Source organism: Ochotona princeps, chromosome 5 (assembly GCF_030435755.1).
Source record: "Ochotona princeps isolate mOchPri1 chromosome 5, mOchPri1.hap1, whole genome shotgun sequence".
NCBI lineage: Eukaryota > Metazoa > Chordata > Mammalia > Lagomorpha > Ochotonidae > Ochotona > Ochotona princeps.
This window is the reverse complement of record NC_080836.1, coordinates 90,817,645-90,844,609: the sequence shown is the minus strand read 5'-3', so window position 1 is coordinate 90,844,609 and position 26,965 is coordinate 90,817,645. Positions and strand designations below refer to the sequence as shown.

The window sequence follows — 26,965 nt, the reverse complement described above, 5'->3', positions numbered from 1 at the left end:
AAGACAGTGATCCTTGTCTTGCCTTGGAGGGGTGGTCGCTGGGGTGGTTTCTGTGGAGCAGGGTCTCCCCTTGGTCGTGTGGTGCCTGGGAGGCTGGATGGTTGGATGAAGCCCTGTGCTCTGGCTGGTGCATCCCATACCTGGGCGTGGTGAGGAGGGGCATGGATGAGACTTGCACCCTTGCTCACCCCTGCTTTGCTGTGCTGCTATGGGCATTCTGCAAGGTTCCCACCCAGGGTCTGCTGCATGGGGTCTGAACAGCCCAAAGCACAAAGGCTGACAATTGGCCGTGAGTCAGGACAGGGGCAGTTGGCATATATGGCCAATGAGAGGAGTTACCTTCCTCCTGACCCAGGTGGCAGCACTGTCCTTGGCTTCCCTTCATGTGTCCCCACTGCCCTCCACCAAGTCTGATCTGGCCTGGGACAGCTGATTTCCTTCCTGGAACTGCAACATAAGTGCTTGGACAAGGAGAGGCTAGATTGCATCTCACCACGACAAGGGAGCATGACCCCCAGTTCCCTGGTGACCGACTGTTGCCATGGAAGCAGCCAGAACATTCTTGATCCCTGGGAGACGTGGAGTCGGATGCTCTGGGTTCTGTGCTCAGCTCACACCAGCTCTGTTACTGAGCCTCTCTGGGCCTCCTTTCCTGCCTTGTAAAGTGAGGGTTTGGTAGGAGGCTGACAGGCCACTACTTAGTTGCTATTCATCTTTCCTGGGTTAGAAAGATCCAGGAGATCCAGAAAGATCCAGGAACTGAAGGCTTTGATGCCAGATTCTTATGACTGCTCAGCAGGGTGCTTTAGGAGAAAGATGCAGAGCCTGGGATCCCCAGTAGTGGACCTCTGCACCTGTCCAGCTCCTTGACCTCTGGCAGGCCCCATGATGTCTGCTGACCAATGTGGTTATCTGTTCTACTAGGGGCTGATGGACATCCCAAAGACCAGATGTGCAATGTTTCAGTGGGAGAAAAAAAAAGCCAACTCTTTAACATGTACAGTGTTTCATATTGAATGCAAACTTTTTGTATGTTTTTCTATAAAAATGCAGATTTGGGGGCTTCTTAGAACAGGTCCGAAGAGCTGAGCCTGTGGGCTGTTGTTGCTACTACAGTGGCTTGGAGCCTCATGCATCCTGGCAGCTAGGGCCTGCCCTGCCAGGTCCCTGTAGCTCCACCATCTACTCCCCTCCCTTAATGTCTGTCTGTGTGGCTCCTGGAAGCGCCTGCCTGAGGTCTGAGGTCTGAGGTCTTTCCAGCTCGGATGGCCCATGACCTTTCCATGCTGCGACCAGTAGGCTCTGTGTTGCCGTGTGGAAAACGGGCTAGACAACAGGAAGAACATTCTGGTAAGCAAGTTTCGTGGGGGTAGAAAGGACAACATGAAACTGAGTTGGGGCCAGGGTGTGGGGCATGTGTGGCTGAGCTGGTGGGGCCATTTTGCAGGTGATGAAGCTGGTGCCCAGGGAGGGATGTGTCAGACCGTTGGCCTCATGCCTTCCTTCACTCTCTCTTCCCCTTAGCTCAGCTGGCTTGGTGTCTGCAGCAGAGGCAGCAGCCCTGCCTGTGTTTCTTCAGCTGGCTGCAGAGCAGGGGGCTGGAGGAGGAGCCACAGAGGAGGGAGGTGTCTGCCTGCAGGGGGCGGGGCCAGCAGGAAACACCAACTCTGTGGGCGTTGTCTAGGGAGAGGGGCAGCCTGGCACAGGGCTGGTGGCTGGCCGAGGTTTCTGGCCTCTTCGCAATGCAGAGTGCCCTGCCAGTGTGTCCCTCTTGCGAGAGACTGGGGTCTGGGCATAAGATCGACGCGTGATGGGTGGGTAGATGCATTCATTCATTCTTCAGCCATGTCTGGCACCTGCTGTGTCTCAGGTGCTGGTGAGAGAGGGAACCTGCAGCTGTGGGTAGTAAGCCTGAAACCGGGTCATTACTTGCAATTAGAGATCCCACAGGTGGCGGGGCTGAGCATTCATAAGGGCGGGTGGTGGTTAGGTTTCCAGCTTGAGAAATGGGAGAGCCCCACAGCCTTGGCAAAGATAGTTCTGGGACATTCTGGAGCAGGGGTCTTCCAGAGTCCTTACTTGTGTTTTGAGTTCCAGGTGAGGGGACTGGGGAGGCAGCAGGCCTGGGGGCTGTGTGGGAGGCCACTTAAGTTGGTGTTCCTGCACCTTGGTCTTTGGCCTGGTTTGCTGGTGTTTCTCACAAGCTCTAAGATGATTTCCCAGAAATCCTGAGGTAGCTCCTGCTGCCAGCAGCAGAGGGCTCTGGGAGTTGATGGGGTGGGTGGGAGTGGGTTGAAGCCCTGGGCTTGCTGGGCACTGGCAGGACTGGTACTGGTACTGGCAGGGTGGGCTCAGGGGGTCTTGAGGGGTCATCTGGAAGCCACTCCCCCAGCCTATCCTGTGTTCCAGGCAGGGAGAGACAGTGACTTCTCCAGGAGTGGCAGTGGGGCTGGTCCCGTGGGGAACCGTGGTGTGTTTCAGAGTTGGCTGGGCTGTCAGCAGCTGACTCCAGCAGGTGTGAGAGTGGGGAGGCTGGCAGTAGCAGGGACAGAGGGAACGGGCCAGAACTGGGGAGCAGCCACCAGTCTGGGATCCCTGCAGAGAGGCCCTGGGGGAGCCTGGAGGGGATGGCCCAGTGCTGGCTTTGACCTCCTTTATCAGAACAAGGAGACAAGCACTTGCTTGAGGATGGCCCTGAATCAGAGCTTCAGTTTTATGTTCCTTCCTCAGCTACTCAGAAGCAGCCAATCCAATAGGCAGTTGCTTCCTTGTGCAGTGCACCGCCTGGACGCCTGAGTGTAGCAGGTTTTTCTGACATTGTAAAGGGTTGCCTCTCATTCAGAGGGTTCCTGGGAAATGTTTTGGGTGAGGCTGGCTGTGTTGGGTGGGGTGGCAGGGGCGAGGTTGCTCTATATGTAGGAGTAACAGTAGAGCCTCCAAGGCACGGCTTTCGATGGGGGCAGTAGAGAGGCCAGGGACTTGTAGCTCTTTGCCTGTGTAGCCTGAGGCAGGCACAACGTACGTGTGTGTGTGTGTGTGCGCGTGCATTTGTCCCCACAAAAGGGTGTGTGGGCTGTGTGCTCTGTGTCCCTTCCCTGGACAGCGCCAAAGGGCAGCACCATGATTCACCAACTCCACCCACCCTCACGGGGTCCAGCCACGGCCAGAGCTCAAAGAGGAAAGGGACAGATTTTTGCTCCTCTGCCATGTTCCCCCAGAGTTTACTGGGGGAGTTTGATGCCTCTTCTCCATCTTACTCTGTACATCCAGCCATTGCCCTCCGGGCAATGAAGGAGAAGAGGGGAGGAGGGGCTGGAGCTGGGGCCACTGTGGGGAAGGGGAAGGCCAGTGGAACGGGTGGGCGGTGAGAACTGGGCCAGGGTGGGGGTGGGAGAAGGAGGAGGAGGAGGAAGTGGGGAAATGCAAACCAAATGTTGGCTCAGGGTACAGTCAAGAATAACACACTCTCGCGGGAGCCTGGAGCGGGCTCCCTTTCACGAGGGCAGGAAGGGCTGGGACAGATGTTTGGAGGAGAGAAAGAAAGAAGGGAGGGGAAAAAAGGGGGGGAATTGGAAAGAAATGTACAGCCTGGGGGCAGGGCCGTTCTCCTGCGTTGTCCCGGACCGGATTCCCCTGTGTTAAGTCCTGTCCTGAGCTCAGAGCTCTGCTGTGGGATCCAGGATCTATCCTGGCTGACTGTGTGTGTGTGTGTCCAGGCTATGAATGAGCGATTAGGGAGGGGTGAAAAGACCCTGGGGGTAGGTACAGGCAGTGTTGTCCCAGGCTGTCTGTCTGTCCATGGTTCGTGGGGTTCCAGGAGGGAAGGCCCCTGGACTGGGTTTGTTGGGGGTGGGAGAGGCACCCAGGCCTGTCAGCCCCAAGCCTGGGTGGGTTGTGCATCTGGGGTATGGGGAGTGGGCATGGGGGAGGGTGCGGGATTGCCTCCGGGAGCTGTCCGTTTGCCCCGTTGCCTTCATACCTCCTGCAAAGCAGGGCTTCTGACCCATCAGTGGAGACTGGGAGGAGGGAGGAGAGGAGGCTGGAACTAGGGGGTGGAGTGAGGGGAGGGAGGGAGGGAGGGTGAGCGGAGGCCCGCGGATGCTGGCTGAGCAGGCGGCCGGGCAACCTCAGCTCTCCCTTCTGCCTGCACCAGGCGGCTCTGTGTGTGTGTTTGTGGGGGTCCTCGGCAGACCCCAGACGTGGCCGAGAGACGGCACCCATTGAAGATGACGTGGATCTGTCTGTCCTGCATGCTCTGGGTAGGTCCGACTATTTTAGCTTTAGTGTTGGGGGTTGCGCCACCTCCCACTCCCACCCCCAACATCCTTTGCCGAGAGCCTGAGGTCCGCAGCAGGCTGAGAGTGGCAGGGGCAAGGTTACTGAGGGAAGTGGGGGCAGTGGGGGGAAGGTGGGCCCCTTCTGCCTGTGGAAGGACAGCCTGTCCCAGGACCTTCCCTCTGCCCGGGCCAACCCTGGCCCCATGGATCAGCAGCACCCCCAGGCCCTGGCAACCAAGTCCAGAAGCCGTAAGTAGGAAAGCTGGGGTTTTGTGGAGCCTCTCCTGCCATTTCCACCCTGTAAGGGGGTGAGAATCCTGCATCCCGCAAGGAGTTTGAGAAGGGGCAGCAGAGGACCAGGAAGCCGGCACCCAGAGCATGAGTTTTGGCCAAAGCTGGGTGGGGGCAGAATTGTCCGCGGCTTGGATCTCTTCTAGACACATTGTTGGCCTCGCCCTGGGCCATTACCCCCTCCCCAACCTCCCTGTCTTTACCAGGACCTCCCCCACCCTGGAGGAAGCAGCCATGGCCAACTCTGTCTGCCCCCTCCCCTCTCTCAGCCTTAAGTACCAGAAAATGTGTGTGTTTGGTGTGTGTGTGTGTGTGTGTGTTGGAATGAGGAGCATGGGGAACAGGCGGACAGGATCTGGGAGCCCCATATGGTGAGGGTTAAATGTCTTAAGGCTTCTGGAGATGGAGAGGGATGTGATGGAAGAGTGGTGCCGGAGTTTGGGGGCAGGGCCTGGAGGACACCCCCTCAAGGGGCTGCTATAGGGTCTGGGCCGGGCAGCGGCATGCACAGGGGTCAGGAGGGCGCAGAAGCTGGGCTAAGGTTAATGTTGGCCTCAGAGAGTGATGGCTGGCTTGGGGGAGGGGGCTTCAGGCCCGCCATCCAGATGTGGCCCTTTGTGGCCCCTCTCCATCTGGTTGGTCCTTGGGAAGGCTGTAGACCCAAGCAAGCCCAGGCTGGGAGCTGTTGGTGGGAGATTAGATGACTGGGGACAGCCAGGTGGTGTTGGGGGCCAGGCAGGGCAAGGAGTCTGGAGTGAGGGTGGGGGGGGTGGATCTGAATAAGGGGTACAAGACCCTGGCATGTCCCATGCAATGGGTGTCTCAGTGGTGGCTGGGCTGTTCTGGACATCTGTGAATGGGAGTGCTGGCCACCTTAGTCTCTGTGGCAAGGATGCAGGGGCTAAGGAAGGACAGAAGGTTCACCTCTGGGGGCCTGTGCTGCTGTGGCCAGGAAGGGGCTCTTCTGGGAAGGGCCCCTCAGCATTCAATCAGTCTTGGGTGAGCCTGAGTCTATCTCCCCATGGGTGACATAGGGATGGCAGAGAAAGGGGCTGCCAGAGTGGGAAGTCCGGGATTCCGTACCCAGTGCCTGTAGCCATGGCTGGCATGCTGAGGTGCCTATCTTGAGAGTCGGAGAGGCACGAACAGGTGTGGATATTGTCTTCCTCATACCCAAAGGGGCTGCCTTCCCACCCCCAACTCCTTTCCTCTTGCTCCCCCCAGTGCCCCAGCTAGCTTGGCTGGAACTCCTGGGGTAGGCCAGGGCCTGGGGAATGAGGGCTGGACAGTCAGGCCCATGCTGCTCCTTGCCTCCCAACCCCCTACCAATACCCTGAGGCCATTGGACTGCCAGCTCCTCTTCCACGGAGCCTGTTTGAGGGGATGTATGAGACAGGTTCCAATGTTGACCCCATGGAGGTGGGTGTTGGGGTAAAACAGTCCCTTTGCTTGAGACTCAGTTGCCTGGTTTGTAAAGTGGGCAGGATAATGCATATCTGTATGTGAGGCTGGGATGAGGATGGATACCAGTGTGTCAGCTGATTGGGTTTTGAGGTATTCAGTAGGTGCTTGGTAAGTGCTGATTCTTGCTGCCTGGTTGAGGGTATCCCCTGCTTCCTGTACCTGAGGGTGGGGGATGATCTCTCTGGGAAGGGACTCGGTACTGAATCTGTCCTGACGACTCAGAGACTCTGCCCAGCTCTGCCAGGAGGCAGGAACTAGCTGGGTCTGTGGCCCCAGCGAGGTAGACTGAGGCACAGTCAGAAAGAACTGGGTCTTGTACCCCGCGGCGGGAGTATGTCTGCATTTGTTTTGTGTGGAGAGTGGAGGGGCTTTGGTCTGAGAAATGATGTATCGGTGTGGGTCATCATTAATAAAGTCACTTAATTAGTTCCAGGAGTGTAGCTGTGTGCTATGCAGTTCTCTTCAGCAGTTACTCGGTTTTGCTGTTCTATATTCAAGTGTACTTCATTGAGAGAAGAATTATACAGCAATTACAGAGTCTTTTTTGAGGGTGCCCTCTTGGTATAAGGAACTGGCAAGGGAGCTTCTCAGGGTGGGGCTGATGGGGCCACCAGGCAGGGGGCTGGGGGCCAAGCATAGCCATGGGTCTGTCACCCGGCTGTTATGACCCCCGCGTCATCTTGGGCACTCCCAGCTGCTGACAACGCTGTGCTGTTTCCCAAGTTGGTGTCTGGCACGCGTTTCGGTCTCAAGGGTCCTTGTGAGCTTTCTGTGCAGCTCCTGCCACGTGGACCCTGACTTGACCCCAAACTACACCCCGTCCTCTGTTGCCTTTCGCTAGAGGGATCTGAACTAGGTTGGCTTTGCCTGAGACCGAGCGGGGTCAAAAAGGATACCTGCCTTTTGCAAAATGTTTCAGAACTCTGTGTGAGGTGCCCAGTCGGGGGAGAGGGGAGTGGGGCGATGGCAATGCTCATCTGCAGCAATGGCAGGAAGTGTGTCATGCTGGCAGGTGACTCCTTGCCAGGGTTCATTCTACTCTGCTGCTTGGTGGCGGCTGTGTGATGGGCAGCAAGCCGCTTTACCTCTCTGTGCATGTTTCCTTTACCTACCCATAGCAGGGCTAGGGTTTACAAAAATTGGTACACCTGGGCATTTATCAAAGTGTCTTGCCATGTTAGCCATTCTTTTCTTTTTTGAAGATCTATTTTGTTTTTATTACAAAGTCAAATATACAGAGAGGAGGAGAGACAGAGAGGAAGATCTTCCATCCGTTAATTCACTCCCAAGCAGCCACAATAGCTGGAGTTGCGCTGATCCGAAGCCAGGAGCCTGGAGCCTCATCCAGGTCTCCCACATGGGTGCAGGGTCCCAAGGCTTTGGGCCATTCTCGACTGCTTTCCCAGGCCACAAGCAGGGAGCTAGGTGGGAAGTGGGGCTGTCGAGATTAGAACCAGCACCCACATGGGATCTCGGCACGTTCAAGGCGAGGACTTTAGCCGCTAGGCCACCGCGCTGGGCCCGAGTTAGCCATTCTTGTAGGGTGGCACATTTGATGGGCGGCCCAGCATGTTGGAGATAAGGTCAAAGCCCAGTCTCTTCCAGGACTCTGTTCTGGTGGGGCTCCAAGGCATGGCAGGTGTGATATTGTCTACACAATGGGGTTTTAAGAACAGTGGGAAGGGGCCCGGCCTTGTGGCACAGCGGTGAAGCTGCTTCTTACTAGCATCCCCTGAAAAAGTATGGGGTTAGAGTCCTGTCTACTCCACTTTCAATCCAGCTTCCTGCTAATGCGCCTGGGAAAGTAGTGAAGGATGGCTCAAGTCCTTGGGACCCTGCACACATGTGGGAGACCCAGGTTAAGCTCCAGGCCTGGCCATTGCAGTCATTTGGGGCATGAACCAATGGATCGAAGATGTTTCTCTCTTGCTCTTGCTCTCATTCTCTGTCACTCTGCCTTTCAAATTAATGGATAAATCTTAGGAGCGAAGAATGATTCCAAGATTCCCAGACATGCAGGTCTTCTCCTGCAGGGGGCATTGTGGCCTTGTCACTGGGCCAAGGGGACACTGTGTTGGCTTGCTTTCAGGGCCCAGCCAGGTAACCTAGCTCTTTCTGAGTTTCTGTGACCAGTTCTTTGACTGACACAGTTTCCCATGAAGCTCCCATTGGTTTTGCGTAGTAGGAAGGCTGAAGGGCTGTGGTTCACAGATGAGGGTGGGGGGGTCCATGAAGAGGAAGTGGGCGGCATCCTAAGGCAGCTAAGGGTATGGGGGCAGGGCACCAGGGTTGTGGGTTGAGGCAGCCCAGGATGGGAGGGGTGCGCTGGGACAGTGGCCTGTATTCTGTTCTGCTACCAGGAGTCCCCAGCACATACCCACCTGTCCTGACCTCCTTTGGGCAACTTGCAGATTTGGGGTAAAGTAAGTCCAGGAAAGATCTGTGCTTCCCAAAGGGAATTTGGGGTGGGATTGGCTCTTGAAGGGGAACCTCATCTGAATTGGGATGGGGGAGAGGAGAGAGGTCAGGAAAGACCCCTTGGAGGTAGAGGACCAATTTTAAACTGGAGCTGAAGGTGAAGTAGCTGCAAGCTCAGAAATCAAAGGGGATAATCGGGGCCGATGATCTGCAGATCACTGGCCAGGTGATGAGCCCTCGATCAGCTGGGCCGGCTGGCTTGCTGGGTCTGCCAGGACTCCCTGGTGTGGCCACGTGCAGGCACCTCTCCATGCTGGGCACGGGGTGTGACCCCTGATCAGTCTCACTGCTGTGACACAGCTTAGGCAAGGTCCTGCCACCTTGCCCTGGGATGTCATCGTGAGGCTTGTCCAGGGTCTGTGTTAGTTCTGTCCCCACTCAGACACACCCATGTCCACATCTTAGGGTCCTTCCAGGCCAGGTCAAGCCTCTTCTGTGTCACCTGATGGAGCAGCACAGGTGGGTGCTGGCACGCCCAGCTGGGACTGGAGCAGAATCTTCACATGCTTGCTGGGCCCTCCTGGCGCGCGCGCACACACACATACACACACACACACACACACACACACACACACACACGAGGAATGACAACACGACAACAGCTCACCTCTTCCTCCCTCTGTGTGGGGCCCAGTGCCAGCTACCCATGGGTGGTACTGTTATCAGTCCATTTAGCAGATTAGTAGAGTGAAGCAGAGAAGGGCCAAGCAAATTGCCTGGAATCATCCAACCTGTGATGGAGGAACCACCTGGTGCTGTTTGGGTCTGTTTTGAATGAGGATCTTTAATATGCAAAGCAACTGTTGGAGCTATTACCCTCAGGTGCCGGGGACCACACACAGAGACCAGAGTGAGTGCAGACCGCGGTGGACATGAGCTGATACCTTTCTTGGAGTCCAAAAAGATTTCCTCTGGAAAAATTTAAAACAAAATTTTAAGCTGGAAATGAAGATTTTACAGAGAAAGAGAGAGAGATAGCTTCCATCCACTGAGTCATTCTCCAAATGACTGCAACAGCTGGCGTTGAGCTGATCCAAAGCCAGGAGCCAGGAATTTTCTCTGGGTCTCCCATGTGGGTACAGGGTCCCAAGGGCTTGGGCCATCCTCTACTGCCTTCCCAGGCCATAAGCAAGGGAGCTGGATCAGAACTAGAACCCATATAGGATGTTGGTTCTGCAGGTAGAGGCTTATCTTGTGAGGCCATGGCGCTGATTCCCCCTATCTAGGAAGTTTTAATTGGTGGTCATCTGCCATATACCATGATCATCTGTATAAACCATGCGGTCATGGGGGGTGAGCAGGACCATCCTGGAGGTTCTGTCTGGCTGTCGCATAGGTAGATAGCCCCCAGGGGGCAGTAGTGTGAGGAAGACATCCAGAAGAACTGCACATATACAGGAGCTCTGGCAGGGGGCATGTAGAACAGGCACCTGCATCAGGGAACTGAGCCTTGGTTCTGGTGTGACAAAGTTCGGGTAAAATTTCAAATAGTTTTCAGGGCAATTCAAACTCTAAGAATTCACTTAGGGGCCCCAAGAAAGAGCAAGTGACCTCCAAGCAGGGGAAAGTGTAGCATTAGCCTTCTCCCAGGTGCTAGCCTTGAGCAGAATCGCTAGGAAAGGATGTGGCGAAAGCAGCCGGAGGGACACCCTGTGAAATACGTGCCCAGGCACCTGCCGGGAAAGACAGTTGCGAAGGCAGAGAGTGAGTCTGGACTTACAGCCCCACCACTGCAGGTTGTGGGAGCCGACTGCTTCTTGCATCTGCCAGGAGAACACACAGACCAGGCAGTACTGTGGATGGCAGGGGAAGTGAGTCCATGGGCCGCATGGCAGGTGATAGGGGTGCTCTGATGCTGGGTGATGGCTGTGCTGAAGTGGTATAGAGGACGGAGACTGAGCCCTGCGCCTGGCAGTCCAGGTGCCTGGGCTCGATTCCCAGCTCTGGCTCCTGGCTCCTGGCTCCAGTCCCCTGCTGCCATCGGCCTCAGGAGGTGGTGGTGACAGTTCAGGTGATTGGGTTCCTGCCTCTCCTGTGGGAGGCCTGGGCTGAATTGCCAGCTGCAGCCCATGTGAACACTGTGTGAGTGTGGCGGAGGGGGGCAGTTCTGGGGGTTCCTTGGGGGTTAGGAGGTGTTGGATCCCTGAGAGGTGTCAGCTTCCCCCCGCAACCCCGCCGCCCAGGCTGCAGTGACAAGGGCCGTGGGCTCGACACATGCTTGGGGGAGATGATTCACAGGAGAGAGTGAGCAGGTGAAATGAATGGGATCTGGCAGTGCCGGTGGGACAGAGGGAGGCAGAGCATGACTCGAGTTTTCTGCTTGGGGCGACCAAGAACTGGGCAAACTGTGTGAGCTGCCTCAGGCTAGTCGGAGGGGGGCGTGGAAGCGAGGGGGGAATGGGTGCAGCTTGGATCTGAGGGGCCAGCAGCTGCACTGGGGTCCACATCTCCCCCATAGCATTGGCAACCAGGATCTCCCTGCCCCTAAAGGTGAGGGTGTGGATGGCTGGCACATGGGGCAGGTGGGGCTGGTCATCCAGGGCAATCCTAGGCCCTTTCCCGACCATTGGCTCTCAGACTTCTGCCTGTTCACCTCATCAGCCAGGGCCTTGCCTGGGGTGGGGGTAGGGGCAGAGTTGCAGGGGAGCTCAGCCGCCAGAGGGTCTCCAGGAGTCATCATGCTCTCATGTCCTTTCACCCTCCTCTTGGCACCACCCGTTCCTCCCCCTTCCCCTGCCACAATGCTGTTCTGCCCCATGGGGCAGGGAGGGGCCAACAAACAGCCTTTCCCACCCCACAGCCAAGTCCTCCTGCCAAGGCTGTCCCGAGCCAGATGTGCCGCACCCTCTGGCTGCTCGGCCTTGGCTGCAAGCTGAGCCTGCTGAATAGGGGGCAGGGGAGAGCCGGCATGCTCCTTGAGTGGGGGGCCAGGAGCGCCCCTGCTGCTGCTGCTGCTGTTGCTGGGTGGGCTTGTCCCAGGGCTAGAGTCCTGGCCTTGGGGACCTGGTTGGAGACCTGCTCTCTTTTGCTGGGAGGCTAGAGGAGACCAGGCAGCTCCCTAGCTTAAGCCAAGCTGCCACTGTTCTCACACGGTGCCAGCAAGGGGTGGGCAGAGCCCTGGAGCAGCCCTCGTTACTTCCTGGAGCTTGGTTTGCTCCCTGCCTGTCCCTGCAGAGTGGTCCCTAGGGAAGAGGGTAGCACAGGGACCTGGCGTCCTATTTTTTTTTTTTTTTTTGGCCTTGGTTCAGATGTTAGCTCCCACTGGTTATGCCCCCCCCCTTGTGGCATTGGTTCACAGTGTTTTTGTTTGTTTGTTTGTTTTTAGATGTATTTTATTGGAAAGCTGATTTACCGAGAGGAGAGACTGTGAATGATTGTCTGCCCACTGGTTCAATCCCCAGGTGGCCACAATGGCCGGAACTGAGCCAATCCAAAGCTAGGAGCTAGGGGCTTCTTCCAGGTCTACCACATGGGTGCAGGGTCCCAAGGACTTGGACTATCCTCTGTTGCTTTCCTAGGCCATAAGTAGGGAGATAGGTGGGAAGTGAAGTGGTCGGGGCTTGAAATGATCCCCAAATAGCGTGGAATGCAGGTTTGTAGATGGCAACTTAACATGTTGAGCCCTGTAACCTTGTAACCATGATATCCCCCTCAGACATTCGAAGTTGGGAGTCCAAACCCACCCTGGACTTCCCCTGTTGTCCTTGGTTGGAGGGGTCATATGTAAACCAACAGGCTGACACACGCTTTTCAGCAGTCTAAGCCTGGCCAGCGGCACCTGAGGTCACTGGCTTGAGGGTGGCAGAGCTGGGCTCCTGCCCCTAGGAGGTATCACAGCCTCTCACGGAGAGGGTGATAGTAACTACCCTCAGCAGCTTGCCCCAGCTCTTTTTTTCCTGAGGGACTGTGGGGGTAGTGGCAGCTTTTGTACATTGGGCTGGACATCTCCCTGATATGTCCAGGCCAGGGTTGGATGGGAAGGCTGTCAGCCAGGGACTAGACAACAGGGGAGGGAGGCATGACTGTGGCTGTAGAACGTACAGCCCCTCCTGTGAGACTGAGTCCTGAAGCTGGACAGCTTTTGCTGCCTTCTGTGCACCCTCTGCTGGTTGTCCCAGAGCTCTGCTTTCTGGAATCTCAGGACCCAGCTAGTTGGGGGGGGGGGCGGGCGGGGAGGGGGGGAGTAGAGGATTTTCCTAGCAGAACTACCAGGGAGGCCCAGTGCTGTGGTCTAGTGGCTAAAGTCCTTGCCTTGAACGCGCCGGGATCCCATATGGGTGCCGGTTCTAATCCCATTAGCCCCGCTTCCCATCCAGCTCCCTGCTTGTGGCCTGGGGAAGTAGTCGAGGATGGCCCAAAGCTTTGGGACCCTGCACTCGTGTGGGAGACCCAGAAGAGGTCCCTGGTTCCCGGCTTCGGATCGGCACAGCACCGACCGTTGTGGTCACTTGGGGAGTGAATCATCGGACAGAAGATCTTCCTCTCTGTCTCTCCTCCTCTCTATATATCTGACTTTGTAATAAAAAATAAATAAATCTTTAAAAAAAGAACTACCAGGGGAAGCTGTCAGCAGCCCCTCCTGCTTTCTCTCTCTGCTCTCTCCTTCTCTCCCTTGGGTCCACACCCTCACCCCCGCACCTCCACTCCTGCCTTCAAAACCATCTCAGAACAAGGGTTTTTTTCTCTGAACGATTGGAGGCTAATCCACAGATGCCCCACTGTCCCGGTGAGGGTTCTAAATATTCTCCTAGCGAAACCACAGAACCCTGGACTGCCCTGCCAGCCCCACGGTGTCCCAAGGACTCCACGGTTCTGAAGCTGCCTTTCCTTGTCCTGCTTTCAGTCTTCGGCTGGTCGCTTCCTGGAGTTTTCCCTGACCATCGTGGCTTGGCCACTTGGTGGAGTCCAGGTTGTTGAACCTGCTGGCTGCCCCATAGTCTGATGGGCCTGATGTTTAAACTCGGATGGGGGACTTTGGGCCAGATGTTGGAGACGTGATTTTCCCTGGGTCGGGGCACCCCTGCCCGAGCCACGGCTGCCTCTAGTTGCCAGTGACACTGACTGGCAGCTCAATTGGCACGAGTCTATCAGGAAAAGCAACTTTCTTCCTGCCCTTTGGGTTTTGTATATATGTTACGGGGAGGGCCTTTGAGTTCTGGTGTATATCTTGTTCCTCATAAAATTTTCAATACATTCAGTTGCTTTTTTTAAAAATATATATTTTTATTTGAAAGGTAGGACTACAGAGAGAGAAAGAGAGACAGATCTTCCATCTGCTGGTTCATTCCCCAAATGGCCGTGATGGCCAGAACTGGGCCAGTCTGAAGCCAGGAATCAGGAACTTCTTCTGAGTCTCCCACATGAGTGCAGGGGCCCAAGGACTTGAGCCATTTTCCTCTGATTTCCCAAGCACATTAGCTGGGAGCTGGATTGAAAGTGGAACCCCCAGGTCTTGAACAAGTGCCCATATGGGATACCAGTGCCACAGGCAGAAGCTTAAGCTACTATGGCACAGTGCCCCCTCCACATGTCTTTATATCTGTGTACACCTGTTCAGGTCATCACTCCCATAACACTTGGATGCTCAGCTCTCCCCAGGTTTGGCTTTGGGGAGCCCCTGTGCCCTTCTGTCAGTTGGTCCTGTGTGAGCACCTGCTCAATGACTCTCTCTGTCTCTCCCTCAGCCTCTCCTCCCTCCCGTCTGCCTCTGACTTTTCTCTGTCTCTCACTCTGCCCTCTAGTCCTCTGCCTCTGCCCCATGTACCTGGTTTTCTCTGTTTGCGGACTCCCCTCTGTCGGGTGTGAATCTCCTGGACCTGGAGGTGGGAGGAACTCAACGTTGGGAAGCCCTGGAGCCCGGGTAGGGGGCGGCGCCTGGTGACTCTACTTCCCCTCCTGCTTCCTGCTACTGCATGCCCTAGCTGGACAGCAGGGGATGGCAGGGTTCCTGGTGCCCATGTGGGAGACCTGGGTAGAGACCTGGGTAGAACTGTGGACTCCTGGAACTTTGTTCCTGCCCAGCTCTGGCTGCTGCAGGCATTTGGGGAGTAAACCAGAGGATGGATCTTCTCTCTTTGGCTTTCAAACAAAAATGAAAACAGGACTCACTTTATGTCAGCTAAGCTGCTGCCTGTGATGCTGACATTCCATTTTGGAGCTCTTGTTTGAATCTACTTTTTTTAATTGTCTAAATTTTATATTTGATAATTTTTAATGTGATTAGGATGCGAAGGGTCAAGGGCTAGAGGAAAGTGAGTGAGACCATTATTTCACATTCTCTTTTTTCCTTCCTGTATCTGAGGAACGGGAAGGGATAAGGGGAGTAGCCACACCCAGCCTCCCAGCCATCCCAGGGGCCTGCTGTCGGGCATGCCGCAAGGGTCCTGCTCAAGTGGTTTTGATAGTTCAACAATTCTGAATTGCCGATCTTTCCACTCCAATCACAATGAAATCTCTCCAGACTCCACTGGCTGACACAGTCCACCTTAGAGACTCTATTTGCCCGGGTATTCACTGCCAACACATGGCTGGGGTAGTTGATTGATTTGTTCTGTCCTCCATCCTCTGTTATGGTACCAGGTGTCCTCTGCAGGTCCCAGTGTACTGCCATATCCTCCATGTGCATGTGGATATGCTGTCCAGTGCTCCATCTAAGCCACTGAGGAGGCCCAGCAATGACACATCCTTTCTACAGTCAGACCATGGAATCTGCAATTCTCTCTGTGGTTAGAATTCTGAGTCCAGAGGTTCAGTTGGGGAGATTCTCAAAGAAACTTCATCTGAGGCCATCCCAGACCTTATTCTTGTGTGTGTTTGCCAATACAGGGTCCAGTGCAGTCTACTGCCCAAATCGGCCTACGCGCACAATGTTAGTTGCAATTGCTGGGTCAGTTCTGTTTCCGGCCCTGTCTTCTATACAAACTAATAGGTGTTACAGTCCAACCTGATCCTGCACACTGCACACTGCACACTCAGTCTCCTCGCAAACCAGTGGGAGTTGTAGCCTAGTTGAACCGACCTGCAATAACCCCCATCAGTCCTGCCCCCTTCCCTGGTTCCTGTGTTTGCCAGTATATGCAGCAGACTGGTCCAGTCTGTCTCGCATCCCATTCAATTCACATACATATCAATGAGCATTGAAGCCTAATTCAACCCAACCAGCCCCGTTATCCAGCCCACACATGTCCTGGTGGGTGCCACTCTGTCTAGCCATGCCTGTCCCAGTCCTGGTTCTCATGCTCACCAGTGGGAGTGGCAACTTAAGAGGGAGGTACCCACTGTTTCCCTGATGGGCTTACTCCCTCTCCTGGATCTTGCACTCTCCAGGTGGTACTGCAGTTTAGCTCAACAGAGTTCCCCTCCACCCCCCTACCCCACCCCCTGCTAACATCTGCTAGGTGATGCTGCAGCAAAGCACAACCAGCCCACACCCACTCTGGTTTATGCATGTACCAATAGGTACAGTCAGCCCAGCCTGGCTTGTCTCCGATCCAGCTTACATGCGGGCCAAGAGATGTTTTAGCCCTTCCTGGGCTGGTCTGCGCCCAATCCCAGTTTTCACTCACACCAGTAGGAATAGAGGCCCAGCAGGGGAGCTCCTTGCAACCCTCTACTGAGTTTGCCCACTCTTCCCTGGGTCTCACGTGTGATGGTTGGGTGCTGAGGCCCAATCTGGCATGGTCTGCCTCACCTTGACATTTGCCAGTGGGTGCTGTAGCCTGGCCTGGCTTGACCTACCCCTAGTTCAAGCTCACGCTGGTGGGGACTACAGCCTAGCCAGCCCAGCCAGTCCCCTGTCCCAGCCCTAATGTGAACTGGCTGGTATTGCAGCCCATCCTGGCATGATCTACACACTATTCTGGCTCTTGGATTTGCCAGTGTGGTGATATGAACTGGCTCAACCTGGCTTGCCCAAGACCTGAGCCAAAGGTAGGCCCATGTGTACCATAACCTGGCCTGTTCTGGGCTGCTCCCTTTCTTGGTTCTTATGTTCACCTGCAGGGACTGTGCCCTGACAGAGGAATTCCCCAAACTCCTCCATCAGAACCTCTCCCAATGCCAGGTCTCGTGCACACCAGTGGGTCCATGGGCCAACCCTACTTAGTCCACCTCCTGTCCTAGCCTTTCCTGACTAGCCTTCATCCATTCTGGTTCTTTCTGTTAAGTGCTACAGCCCAGCCAAGCCTAGTCCACACCCAGATGCAGCTCATGCATGGCTCAGCAAGAGCAAAGAGCTAGCCCAGCCTGTCCTACACCCACCCTGGTTCTCATGATCACCAGTGGGTGCTGGAATCTAGCCCAGTCTGGCACATCCCAGACCCAGTCGACACTCGTGCTGAGGAAGACTGCAGCCATATCCAGACCAGACTGCAGCCCCCACTCCGGCCCCGGCACTCACCAGTGGGACCTACAACCCAGTCGGGGTGTCCCTTTAGCTCCCCAACCAGGCCTGATCCCAGCCACAGAACTCTCACATGCCAGTGGTTGCTCTGACTTAGCTTGGCATAGTCCCTCCCCTGTCTTGGCCTTTGCCTTTGGATGCTGCAGCTTGGCCTGGCCCAATCCTAACTCTCCTGTTTCTGCTCAGTCTGCTCTCATCCCTGGCTCATGCAAACCAGTAGGTATGGCAGCCTAGCCTGGTGTGACTTGTACTCCATCCTGGTCTCTGCACTTGCCAGTGGACTATGGTTTGCTTGGCCCTGCCTAGTCTGGCCCCTTCCAAAACCAGCTGACACATGGAGCTACCCTGCTCAGTCTGCCCAACATCCAGGCCTGGACCATGTGCTCTTCAGTGGGAGCTACAACCCACTAGAGGAGTTTCCCCACTCGTGCTACTCCCAGACCCAGATCTTATGCATGTCAGTGGGTGCTTGCCCTTCACTCGGCATGGCCTGCCCCATCTGTCCCAGCCTTTGCATGAGCTGGTGTGGCCTGGCTTACCCCACACCCTGTTTTAGGGTGCTAATGCGGGTGCTGCATCCTAGGCCTGCCCCGCTTGTTCCTAGCCCCAGTCCCGGTAAGCATCAGTGAGTTCCATGGTCACACCTAGCTCAGCCCATCATCATTCCAACTCTCAAGCTAACCAGCGGGACTTGTAGTTCCATGGGGTTGGGCCCACATATCCCCAGTGAATCCATGCCCAGACCTTGTTTTCTTGTGTGCTGGTTGGTGTCACGGTCCTGCCTCACCGTCAGGTACTGGGATCTAGCCCTGCCAGGCAGACCCCCAGCCATAGCTTGCATGTGTGCTGGTGTGGTAGTCATCCATGTTCCATGCTAACAAGCCCAACTCAGGACTCCCATGTGGGCTGGTACATCAGTCTGACCCATAAGGATCTTCAGGTCTCTCCACTCCAGATCACCAGGTCTCAATCCCCTCGCTTACTTGCAAGTACAATGGCCCTGTTGTTGGGTGTCCCTCAGGATTCATTCCTCAGCTACATGCACAGTGGCCTTATCCATGGATGTTCCTAGGAAAGTAATTCCATACCCCCCCCCCAAGACCCAAGAGCTCTCCACTGGGCAGCTAGTGGGCAAAGCCCGCTGCCAGTTGGTGCTCTGGCTGCCCACAAGCACAGGACCCTCCCCCCACCTAGCAGCAGTGGATGGGGAGCTATGATCCCCAGCAGGAAGCCTGGCCTGGCATGGGTTCTGTCAGGCACAGCTATGTGACTGGGGGATCCAGACACTTGCACCACTGCTCAGACTTACCTGGACTCCACCCCTTGAGTCCACTTCTGATCTAGTTCCCTGCTAATGCACCTGGGAAGACAGTGGAGGGCAGCCCAAAGACTCAGGTCCCTGCTGCTCATGTGGGAAGCCAGGATAGAGATCCAGCCCTGCCGTTCATGTGGGAAGCCAGGACCGAGATCCAGCCCTTGGGCTTTGGCCTGAACATTCCAGTCAGTTGGGGAGTGAAGCAGTGGATAGAGAATCTCTCTGTTCAATAAATAAATAAATAATTTAAAATGAAAAGAAGAGCAAAATTTAAAGAACACATTAACATCCATATTTCTATAACTTGAGAGAAAATAAAGCTAGAAACAGCCTTCTGGCCTGGGGCTGATGAAAAAAGAGAACTCACGTTTGGAGAACATGGATTTGCAAAGTCAAGCACCGTCCACAGCAGAATGCATGTATACATTTATGCAACAGAATACTACACAGTAATGAAAAGGCAATCAGATTACTTTCTGCAACAATGTGGGTGAATCTGACAGATGAGTGTGGTATGAAAGAAAGCAGCTATAAGCATACGTTTGAGTAATTCCATTCCAATGAAGTTTAAAAATCTGGTGCACCAGGCCCGGCATGATAGCCTAGTGGCTAAATCCTCACCTTACAACCACTGGGATCCCATATGGGTGTTGGTTTGTGTCTCAGATGCTCCACTCCCATCCAGCTCTATGCTTGTGCTCTGGGAAAGCAGTCGAGGACGGCCCAAAGCCTTGGGATCCTGCACCCACATGGGACACCCGAAAGAAGTTGCTGGTCTTGGCTTTGGATTGGCTCAGTTCTGTGCTGTGGCCACTTGGGAAGTAAACCAGAAGATGGAAGATCTTTCTCTCTGTCTCTCCTCCTCTACATAGATCTGACTTTCCAGATAAAATAAACTAAATCTTAAAAAAGGAGAATCTGGCACACCTGTTCTTTTGTGATAAAAATCGTGATACATCAGAGAAGGCGTTGCCTGAGAGGGGCGTGGGGCAGCCTTCTGGAGTGTGGTTGTAGGGGACACACAGGTGTGATGTCGTATCCATCAGTGGATTTAAAATCAGCACACTTCACTGTGTGCAACTCTTGCTTAGGAACAAGGTAACTCAAACAAAAAAGGGATGGTGGCAGCCATGAAGGGGCATCAGGGCTCTCAGCTCTGGAGTACCCAGCTGTACCCTCAGCTCTGTCCTCTGACTGAACCCCAGAGTCGGGATCTGCGATGAGCCTCCCATCACCAGATGCCTTCCTCTCTCTCTGAGCACCTCGTCTGTCCCTTGGCCCACAAAGGGGGCTCTGCCCCCCTTCCCCCATTTCTGCTGCTTCTCTCATCCCCCAACTCCATCTCCCAGGCCTGACCCCTGTGCCTCTCCTCCCGCAGCCAGAAGACCTGGAGGCCCCCAAGACACACCACTTCAAGGTGAAGACCTTCAAGAAGGTGAAGCCCTGTGGCATCTGTCGACAGGCCATTACGCGGGAGGGCTGCGTCTGCAAAGGTGAGCAGCTGGCCTAGCTGGGGAGGGGGTGGCCAGGCCCTGGCCTGGTGCCTTGCTCTCATCAGGTGGAGCAAGCCGCTGAGGTCAGTGGATGGAGAGATGTTGGCAGGTGTGAGCAGCCCACAGGCAGGCGGTGGGTTTTAGGGCAAAGGCATGTGGTTCGTGTGCAGATGCCGGGTGTGATGTGTGTGAGTGGTATGAAGAAGGTGTTGGAGGAGCACACAGGTGGCTTGAGAAAGGATGTGGGGGGTGTAAGGATAGGATGTCATGGCCTGGGAAGGTGTGTGGACAGCAGGCAAAGAGTGGCTAGTTTGTGTGTAGAAGGCACATAGGTGGCATATGGAAGCTGTGTGAAGTGTTTGTGGAAGGCGCATGGAGGCTGTGCAATTGACATGAGGAGGCCACGTGATTGAGGTGTGCGGGTGGGATGTGGATAGTGTGTGGATACTCTGCAGAAGTGTGTGGTGTGTGGAAGGTGTGATATGGAAAACGCATATAAGCAGTTTAGAAGTTGTGCAGAAGGGTATGTGGTTGGTGTGTCCAGTGGCATGGAAGCTGCGTTGGAGGCATGTGGGTGGCATATGCCTGGCCCTTGGAGTACAGTAATAAAGCAAAGTAGCAGTTACCTCTGGGTGGTAGATTAGGGATAACTTTCATGGTTCCTGGGGCAGACTTCAACGGGACCTGCCTTCCAGAGGCCTGGACTCCTCCTCCCATGCTCCTCCTGGTGTGTCCTGGAACGGCCTGGGGCTTGGCTGTTGCCAGGGAGCCAGGATTCTGTCCCAGGAAACACAGTGGGACCAGCAGGAGGCCCTGTGCCGTCTGTGCCCAAGGCCCCACCCACTCAGCTGTGCCAGCAGACATGTCCATTTTCCACCCCCTGGTTGAGGGGTCATAGCCTGAGGGACTTAGGTATACCCATCCGGTTAGGTCACCTCCCTGGTGGAAACCTTTAGGGACCGCACCCCCACCAAGATAACACCTGGTGAGGTTGGCCTGTGCCCAGCCCTGTCCCCATCCCTTATTCCATGCCCAAGCCAGCTGCTCCCTGCAGTTCCAGGTACATCAGGAGTGCCAGACATGCTGATGGCTATGGCTTCCTTTTCCCTGCAGCCTCATACTCCAGCTATGTGCACCTGCTGTTCTCTCAGCAAGGCTGCCTGGGGTTCAGAGCATGGCTGAGTACCCAGTGCCCCTGTACCCTCTCTTCAAGGGTCACAGTGTCTGGAAGAGGCTGGTGTTGTTCAAGTTTTGCATCAAAGGAGACCAAGGCAGAGAGAGGCACATGGCTGGCTGGGGTGGGGTGGGTTTTCAGGGTGTGTGCTCTAGGCAGTGAGCAAGACCTCTCTTCTGGGTGCTGGAAGTCAGGGGGCATGGCTGGCAGTGTGCATGTGAAGGTTGGTCCCAGGCTGTTAGGGTGCAACAGGAACGCTTGCAATACCCAAACTAGCCACCTGGTGTCACCCTCGACCCAAGAGGTCCCACTGGGGCTTGGTGGTGGCTTAGGGTGGGAGTCTGGGGAGATGTCAGAGAGGAATTGCTGAGGCTGGAGTTAGGCATTTTGTTTGCAGACAATCCCTCTACTCTGTCCAGTGCCAAAAGGCTTCAGGGGTTAGCCTGTGTCTGTCTTTCCTAGCTCCTCTGCTTCGCCCCAGGGACTCCTCAAAGGCAGGCAGCTTGGGGATGGAGGCAAAAGTCCAGCAGATAAACTTGGGCACATCTCTGGCTGGAGTTTGTCGCATTCAGTGGCTCTAGGTTTCTCAGCTGACCGGGCCCAAGGACTTAGGGATCAGGAGATCCTGTGGGAATGGCAGGCTCCTGAGGAGAGTAGAGGTGATCCCAGTTTCAAAACTAGCTCCCAGCCTGTCTCTGCCAGTGTGAACCTGAGAGGAGGGTGAGGGACCAGCTGGTTTGGCAGCCCTGGCTGCAGGCAGGCGGGAAGGTGGGGAGTCCGTGGAGAGGGAAGAAAGCCAGGAGAGCTATACTCTGAAGACACCACTAGGTGTCAGCACTGGGCCACGGAAGACTCAGAGGATGGGTCCAGTAAGAGAGAGGGAGATTCGGGCATCCTTGGCAAGAGGCTTGGGGCAGGACTGCCGGCCACTGGGCTCACATGTGGGAGATGCAGGACTGGACCAATGCGCTGTGCTTTGGAGATCATGAAGTGAACAGTCCCTCATCCATCCATCCTTCCTTCCATTCAACCCAATCCCATCACATCCTTCTTCCTTCAGCTTGTTTTCAGGTAGAGGAGGGCAGGTGTGGACTAGGCTGCAGCCTATATTCCACTCACTATTTGGGTCTTGGCTACCAGAGGGCTCAAGCTGGAGGGCTGGCTGAATCAGTCTGCACAAGACTTGCTTCTGTTGCAAGCGGCAGGCTTGGAGGAGACTTAGGGACAGACACCTGGTCGGACAATTGTGGGGGACACAGTGGCAGGGCTGGTTTGTGGGGTGCAGAGGACCATGCAAAAGGCCACAGAGATATTCTCATCTGCTTTAGCAGGGAGGGTATGCACAGATTGGGTTTTGCGGGATGTATAGGAGCTCCTCTGTCCCACAGGTGCCTGGACAGTGCTATAGGGAAGTCCCATGAACAGTGGGAACCCTGGAAGGCAGCCTGCTGGACTCACAGCTTTGCCCACAGCCCTAGTGGCCCAGTATAGGAGGAAATCCAAGATGAAAGTCCAGAAGGCTAGCTCAGAAGCCCCAGGGCTGCCCTGTGGGCCTGGCCTGAGGTCCTGACTCAGCTCACTTCCCTCTTCTGTGCCTTCCAGCCAGCCTGCAGTTACCTGCAGTTTATCTAGATCAGGAGGCATCTGGGACAGTAACACAGCCTGTGATGGGACAAGTCCTTGGCCCTGTCACCTCCCAGGACCCCCAGCTTCTTCCTTGTATCCAAGGCCCTGCCCGGGGCCACCAGCAGCAGCATGTAGGATGGAAAGCTCTGGGTTTCTGGTCCTGGCTTGCCACTGCCTGCCTGTGTGTCCAGGGGTAAGACCCTTAACCTCTCTGGTCTTGAAACTCCCATTTCTGTAAGTGATCAGGTGCTCTCCACTGTATCCTGAAGGAGTGGTGCCATTCTTGGAGGAGGGGCCCAAGTGAAGTTCAAGGCGAGGCTCCGGGGCATGGGTTTGTTTGTACTCCCACCTGCCCACTGCCTTCCGAGCAAGACTGGGAGGCACAGCGAGTGGGTCTTGTACTTGGCCGAGGTGTCCTGGACTCAGTTTTGCCCCTTTTAAGTGAGAATGGGGGCAGATCGTTCACTTCTCTCCATTTTTTTTTCCTAAAAGATTTACTTAGGGCTAGCATGGTGGCACAGCATCACCAGCCTGAAGTGCTGGTATCCCATATGCCAGTTCAAACCCTGGCTGTGCCACTTTCAATCCAGATCCCTGCTTATGGCCTGAAAAAGCAGTGGGAGATGGTCCAAGGCCATGGGAGATTCAGAATAGCTCCTGGCTCCTAGGTCTGGACCACTCCAGTTCTGGATGTTACAACTATTTGGGAATGGAACCATCAAATGGAAGATCTCTGTCTCTCCTCTCTGTGTAACTCTGCCTAATAAAAGTAGACATATATTAAAAATTTGTTTGTGTATTTGAAAGTCAGAGCTAGAAAGGGAGAGAGGAAGAGAGGAGAGAGAGAGTACTTCTATCTGGGATTTACCCTGTAGATGTCTGTAACTGCCACGCTGGGTCAGGCCGAAGCCAGGAGCCAGGAGCCAGGAGTTCCCTCTGGGTCTTCCGCATAGATGGCAGGGACCCTAGGATTTGGACCGTCTTCTGCTGTTTTCTCCAGGCATATTAGCAGGCAATTGGATTGCAAGTGGAATACTGGCATCACAGGGGGTAACTATGTGCTATGCCATGCCAACCCCTGCTTCACCTCTCTGAGCCTCAGTCTCCTCGTCTTTAAAATGGGAAAGACAGGGCCAGGCACCTTGGTCTAGTGGCTGACATCCTCGCCTTGAATGTGCCAGGATCCCACAGGGGCGCTGGTTCTAATCCTGGCAGCCCCGTTTCCCATCTAGCTCCCTGCTTGTGGCCTGGGGAAGTAGTCGAGGATGGCCCAAAGCCTTGGGACCCTGCACCTGTGTGGGAGACCCAGAAGAGCTCCTGGCTCCTGGCTTCAGATCAGCACAGCACCGATTGTTGCATTCACTTGGGGAGTGATTGAATCATTGGACAGAGGATATTTCTCTCCTCCTCTCTCTCTCTGTATATATCTGACTTTGCAATAAAAATAAATAAATCTTTATAAAAAAAATGGGACAGACAGTAAAACCTCCTCCTCAGGTTCCTGGGGGATCCAATGTGATCATATGTGTCAGGTGCTCACAACAGAGCCTGGCACACAGCAAGCACTTGGCCCACACCCCTGAGATTCCACACAACCCTGTCTGCAGGGAGAGTTTGGGAACCCTGGGCAGGATGACTGGGTTCCTTCTTGTCCCTATTCACAGCTATGTGTCCTGGGCCCCTTGGTCACCCAGACACATTATGTAGGCTCATTTGCCTGATCCAGAGTTTTTTATTCAAATGTCAATTTCTTTTATAAAACATCTTGGCAAGAAAATGCTAGGATGACACCTGACAGCCCCCTCCCCCAATCTAGATATCACCAACTAGGCAAATGAATCCAGCAGATTCACCACCAAACACTTCTAGCTCAGGCCCATGGTGACAGGTGGGGCATGGGAGGGCCAACCAGCCCAGCAAGCAGGTGGGCAGCTGGGCTATCAGTTTTCCCTAGGGCCAGGGGAGGTGCTGAAGCCAGACCAGGCATGGCCATTGGTTATTGCTGGGGTCAGGTGCACGCTGAGGCTATGTGCTCATTTTCCGACCCCAGTACAGGAGGAAAAGGCCATTTAGATCCCAACAATGTTGGGCTTCCTGTGTTCCCGAGAGGCAGGAAGCCACCCTAGGACAGAGCAACGGCAGTCCAGCTGAGGCGGTGGCCAGGGCCAAGAACTGGGATTGGGGGTGCAGTTCTCGGCTCTGACAGGTAAAATAAAGGCTCTCTCCCCAGCAGGGGCTCTCTGCTCCCTCTGGGGCCACTGCTGGGCACTATGGATGGAGATGGAGGGGATCTGGGTGCAGATCGGCCCCTCCTGCGCTTGCCCATAGCTCTGCATGCACATGGGTTTGATCCTGCACAGGCCTGGGCTCCGAAGGGCACTGGGGTAGGTGTGTGATGCTGGGGTCCCTGGGAGGTGGGAGGCCACAATCCGCGGAGCTGACCCTAACACGTGCCAACCTGGAGGGAGACATTCAGGATCTGAAGGATGATACCCTGCACCCTCAACTCTCCAGCGAAAAATGGTGCCCAGGACCCCAGCAGCATCCTGGGGCATTCGGGTGCGAGCCTGGGTGGATGGGGAGGCAGCAAGAAGTGGGTGGGTACTGATTGTGATGGGACATGCCCTGGACTATGGGTGCTGCTCACAGCTCCCTGAACTGCAGAGCCAAGTTCAGGGGGCCACCAGGTTTGGGGGCCGGGGGAAGCCTCATCTCTGCTTCCACAATGGGCTTTTGCTGCAGTCGTCTCTAACAGGGAGGAGCTTTGAGGCGGCCCCTGGGGGCACTCATCCATGAGGGTGTAAACCCCAAGGATCCGATCCCCTGCAAAGGTCCCAGGTACCTCACCCTCACACCATCACACTGGGTCTGTGATACAGGTGGTCAGATTCTGGCCGCAGGACTGGGCTAGGGTTGTGTCCAGGCTCTTGTGGCTGGAGGAGGGCTTAGAGACTGCTCCAGGGCTTGTACATGCAAGGAGTAAGGGAGGGAAATGAGTGTGGGGGGACTCCAGTAGAGGGAGGTATATGCAGCGAGTTCTCTTCCCAGTGTCCTTCAAGGAGGTAAAATGCCATCCGCCTGAAGGCAATGGCACAGGCCCAATTCACCAATCAGAGCCAGAGCCCAGGAACCCAGAGATGGGTAGCGACTAGCTTCCAGTCAGATGGCTGTGTGGTGGCAGACGGAACTTGAACCCAGCTCTCCTGACTAGGAAACAGCCTAACAGAGGCAGTGAGGATCCTGCAGTCAGCCCTCAGACAGGACAGAACATAATGAAACATTCACTCCTCGCAACACCATTGACAGGCCCATTACTACCCCATGGTGCAGATGCAAAAATGGAGCATCTCCGAGGGGCTGTGTAGCTGGCTCCAGACTGCACAGCCAGTGCATGAGCTGTGTCTGAATCATGAGCTGGCCCACAGGCAGCCAGGTGAGTCGGGAGGTGAACAGCAAGACCAATGATGTGCAAGTGGAGTCTCTATCAGCTCCCTTCTCCCGGCACCCCTGCCCGCTACCAGGGGTTAGCACTGAAGCAGGAGCTGGAGTTCAAGAGTGGGCCTCACCCACCCTTACTTGGCCCCAGAACATCAACCCCCATCTTGGGGGTGGGGGTGGGATTGGGCTGAGGTGGGAAAGAATCCTTCCAAGATGAATTTAACTCCACACTTACCGAACCCCATCCGTACAGGGCCTGTGCTGGGGGAGGGACAGGTGGGAAGCTGCAGTGTTGAACAAGATCTCATTTCTGCCTTACAGAAGCAGCTGGCAAGCTGGGAGTGGGGTGGGCAGAGCTAATCATAAAGGAGTCCTTAGCTAGCCAGGGTGGGAAAAGCTTTCCTGAGTGTGTGAGCTGAGGATTGTGAGAGCACAGGGTGGGAGAGACATTTTGCACTGGGCCTTGCAGGATGCATAGGAGTCTACCCTTTCGCACCTGCTCCTCACAGACTCAAAGGTCTCTTTGGGGACATCAAGTGGGGGTAGAGGCAAGGCTGTGCAAAGATGCTGGATTTGGGGTGCTCAGCAAGGATGTGATGGCATTCACTTGCAGGTGAGCACAATGTCTGTGGCTTCATAAGGTGTAGGATGACGAATCTGGTGAGAGATGGTGGATGCTGGGCTGGGGAAGGGTAACTGGTTTGAACTGATACCGGGGTTGGCAGCTGGGGAGGAAGGTTGGGGTTCATTGGAGTTCATTGTAGGGACACAAGGACTGATTGCTTGCTGAGGTAAAGAAAGGCAGGGAGGAGCCAGCGTTGGCACCTGGCTTTCTGAGCTGTCTTGTGCCTCGATTTCTGCGTTGCCTGAACTACTATTGTGTGCAAACTCACTCCTCGTCTCCTTACCATTTTAAACCAAATGTACCATGATTATCTCACGTGGTTTGCAAGGCTTGGGATTCCTACAGGACACAGTCATGGGCTCTGGCTCAAGGTCTCTCAAGCA

General features: G+C 55.2%; 1 protein-coding gene across 7 annotated transcripts in view; it reads left to right on the top strand.

The window, feature by feature from the left end:
• TNS1 (tensin 1) overlaps positions 1–26,965 on the top strand; it is a 203,458-nt gene that overhangs the window by 23,039 nt on the left and 153,454 nt on the right. For 5 of the 7 annotated variants that reach the window (XM_058664988.1, XM_058664996.1, XM_058664987.1 and 2 more), the window contains exon 2: positions 19,605–19,719. In XM_058664988.1, coding sequence (XP_058520971.1) covers positions 19,605–19,719 — 115 coding nt within the window. Of the gene's footprint in view, positions 1–4,211; positions 4,260–19,604; positions 19,720–24,674; positions 24,726–26,965 lie in introns of those variants that run through there. The other 2 variants (XM_058664989.1, XM_058664997.1) reach the window with 2 other exon arrangements.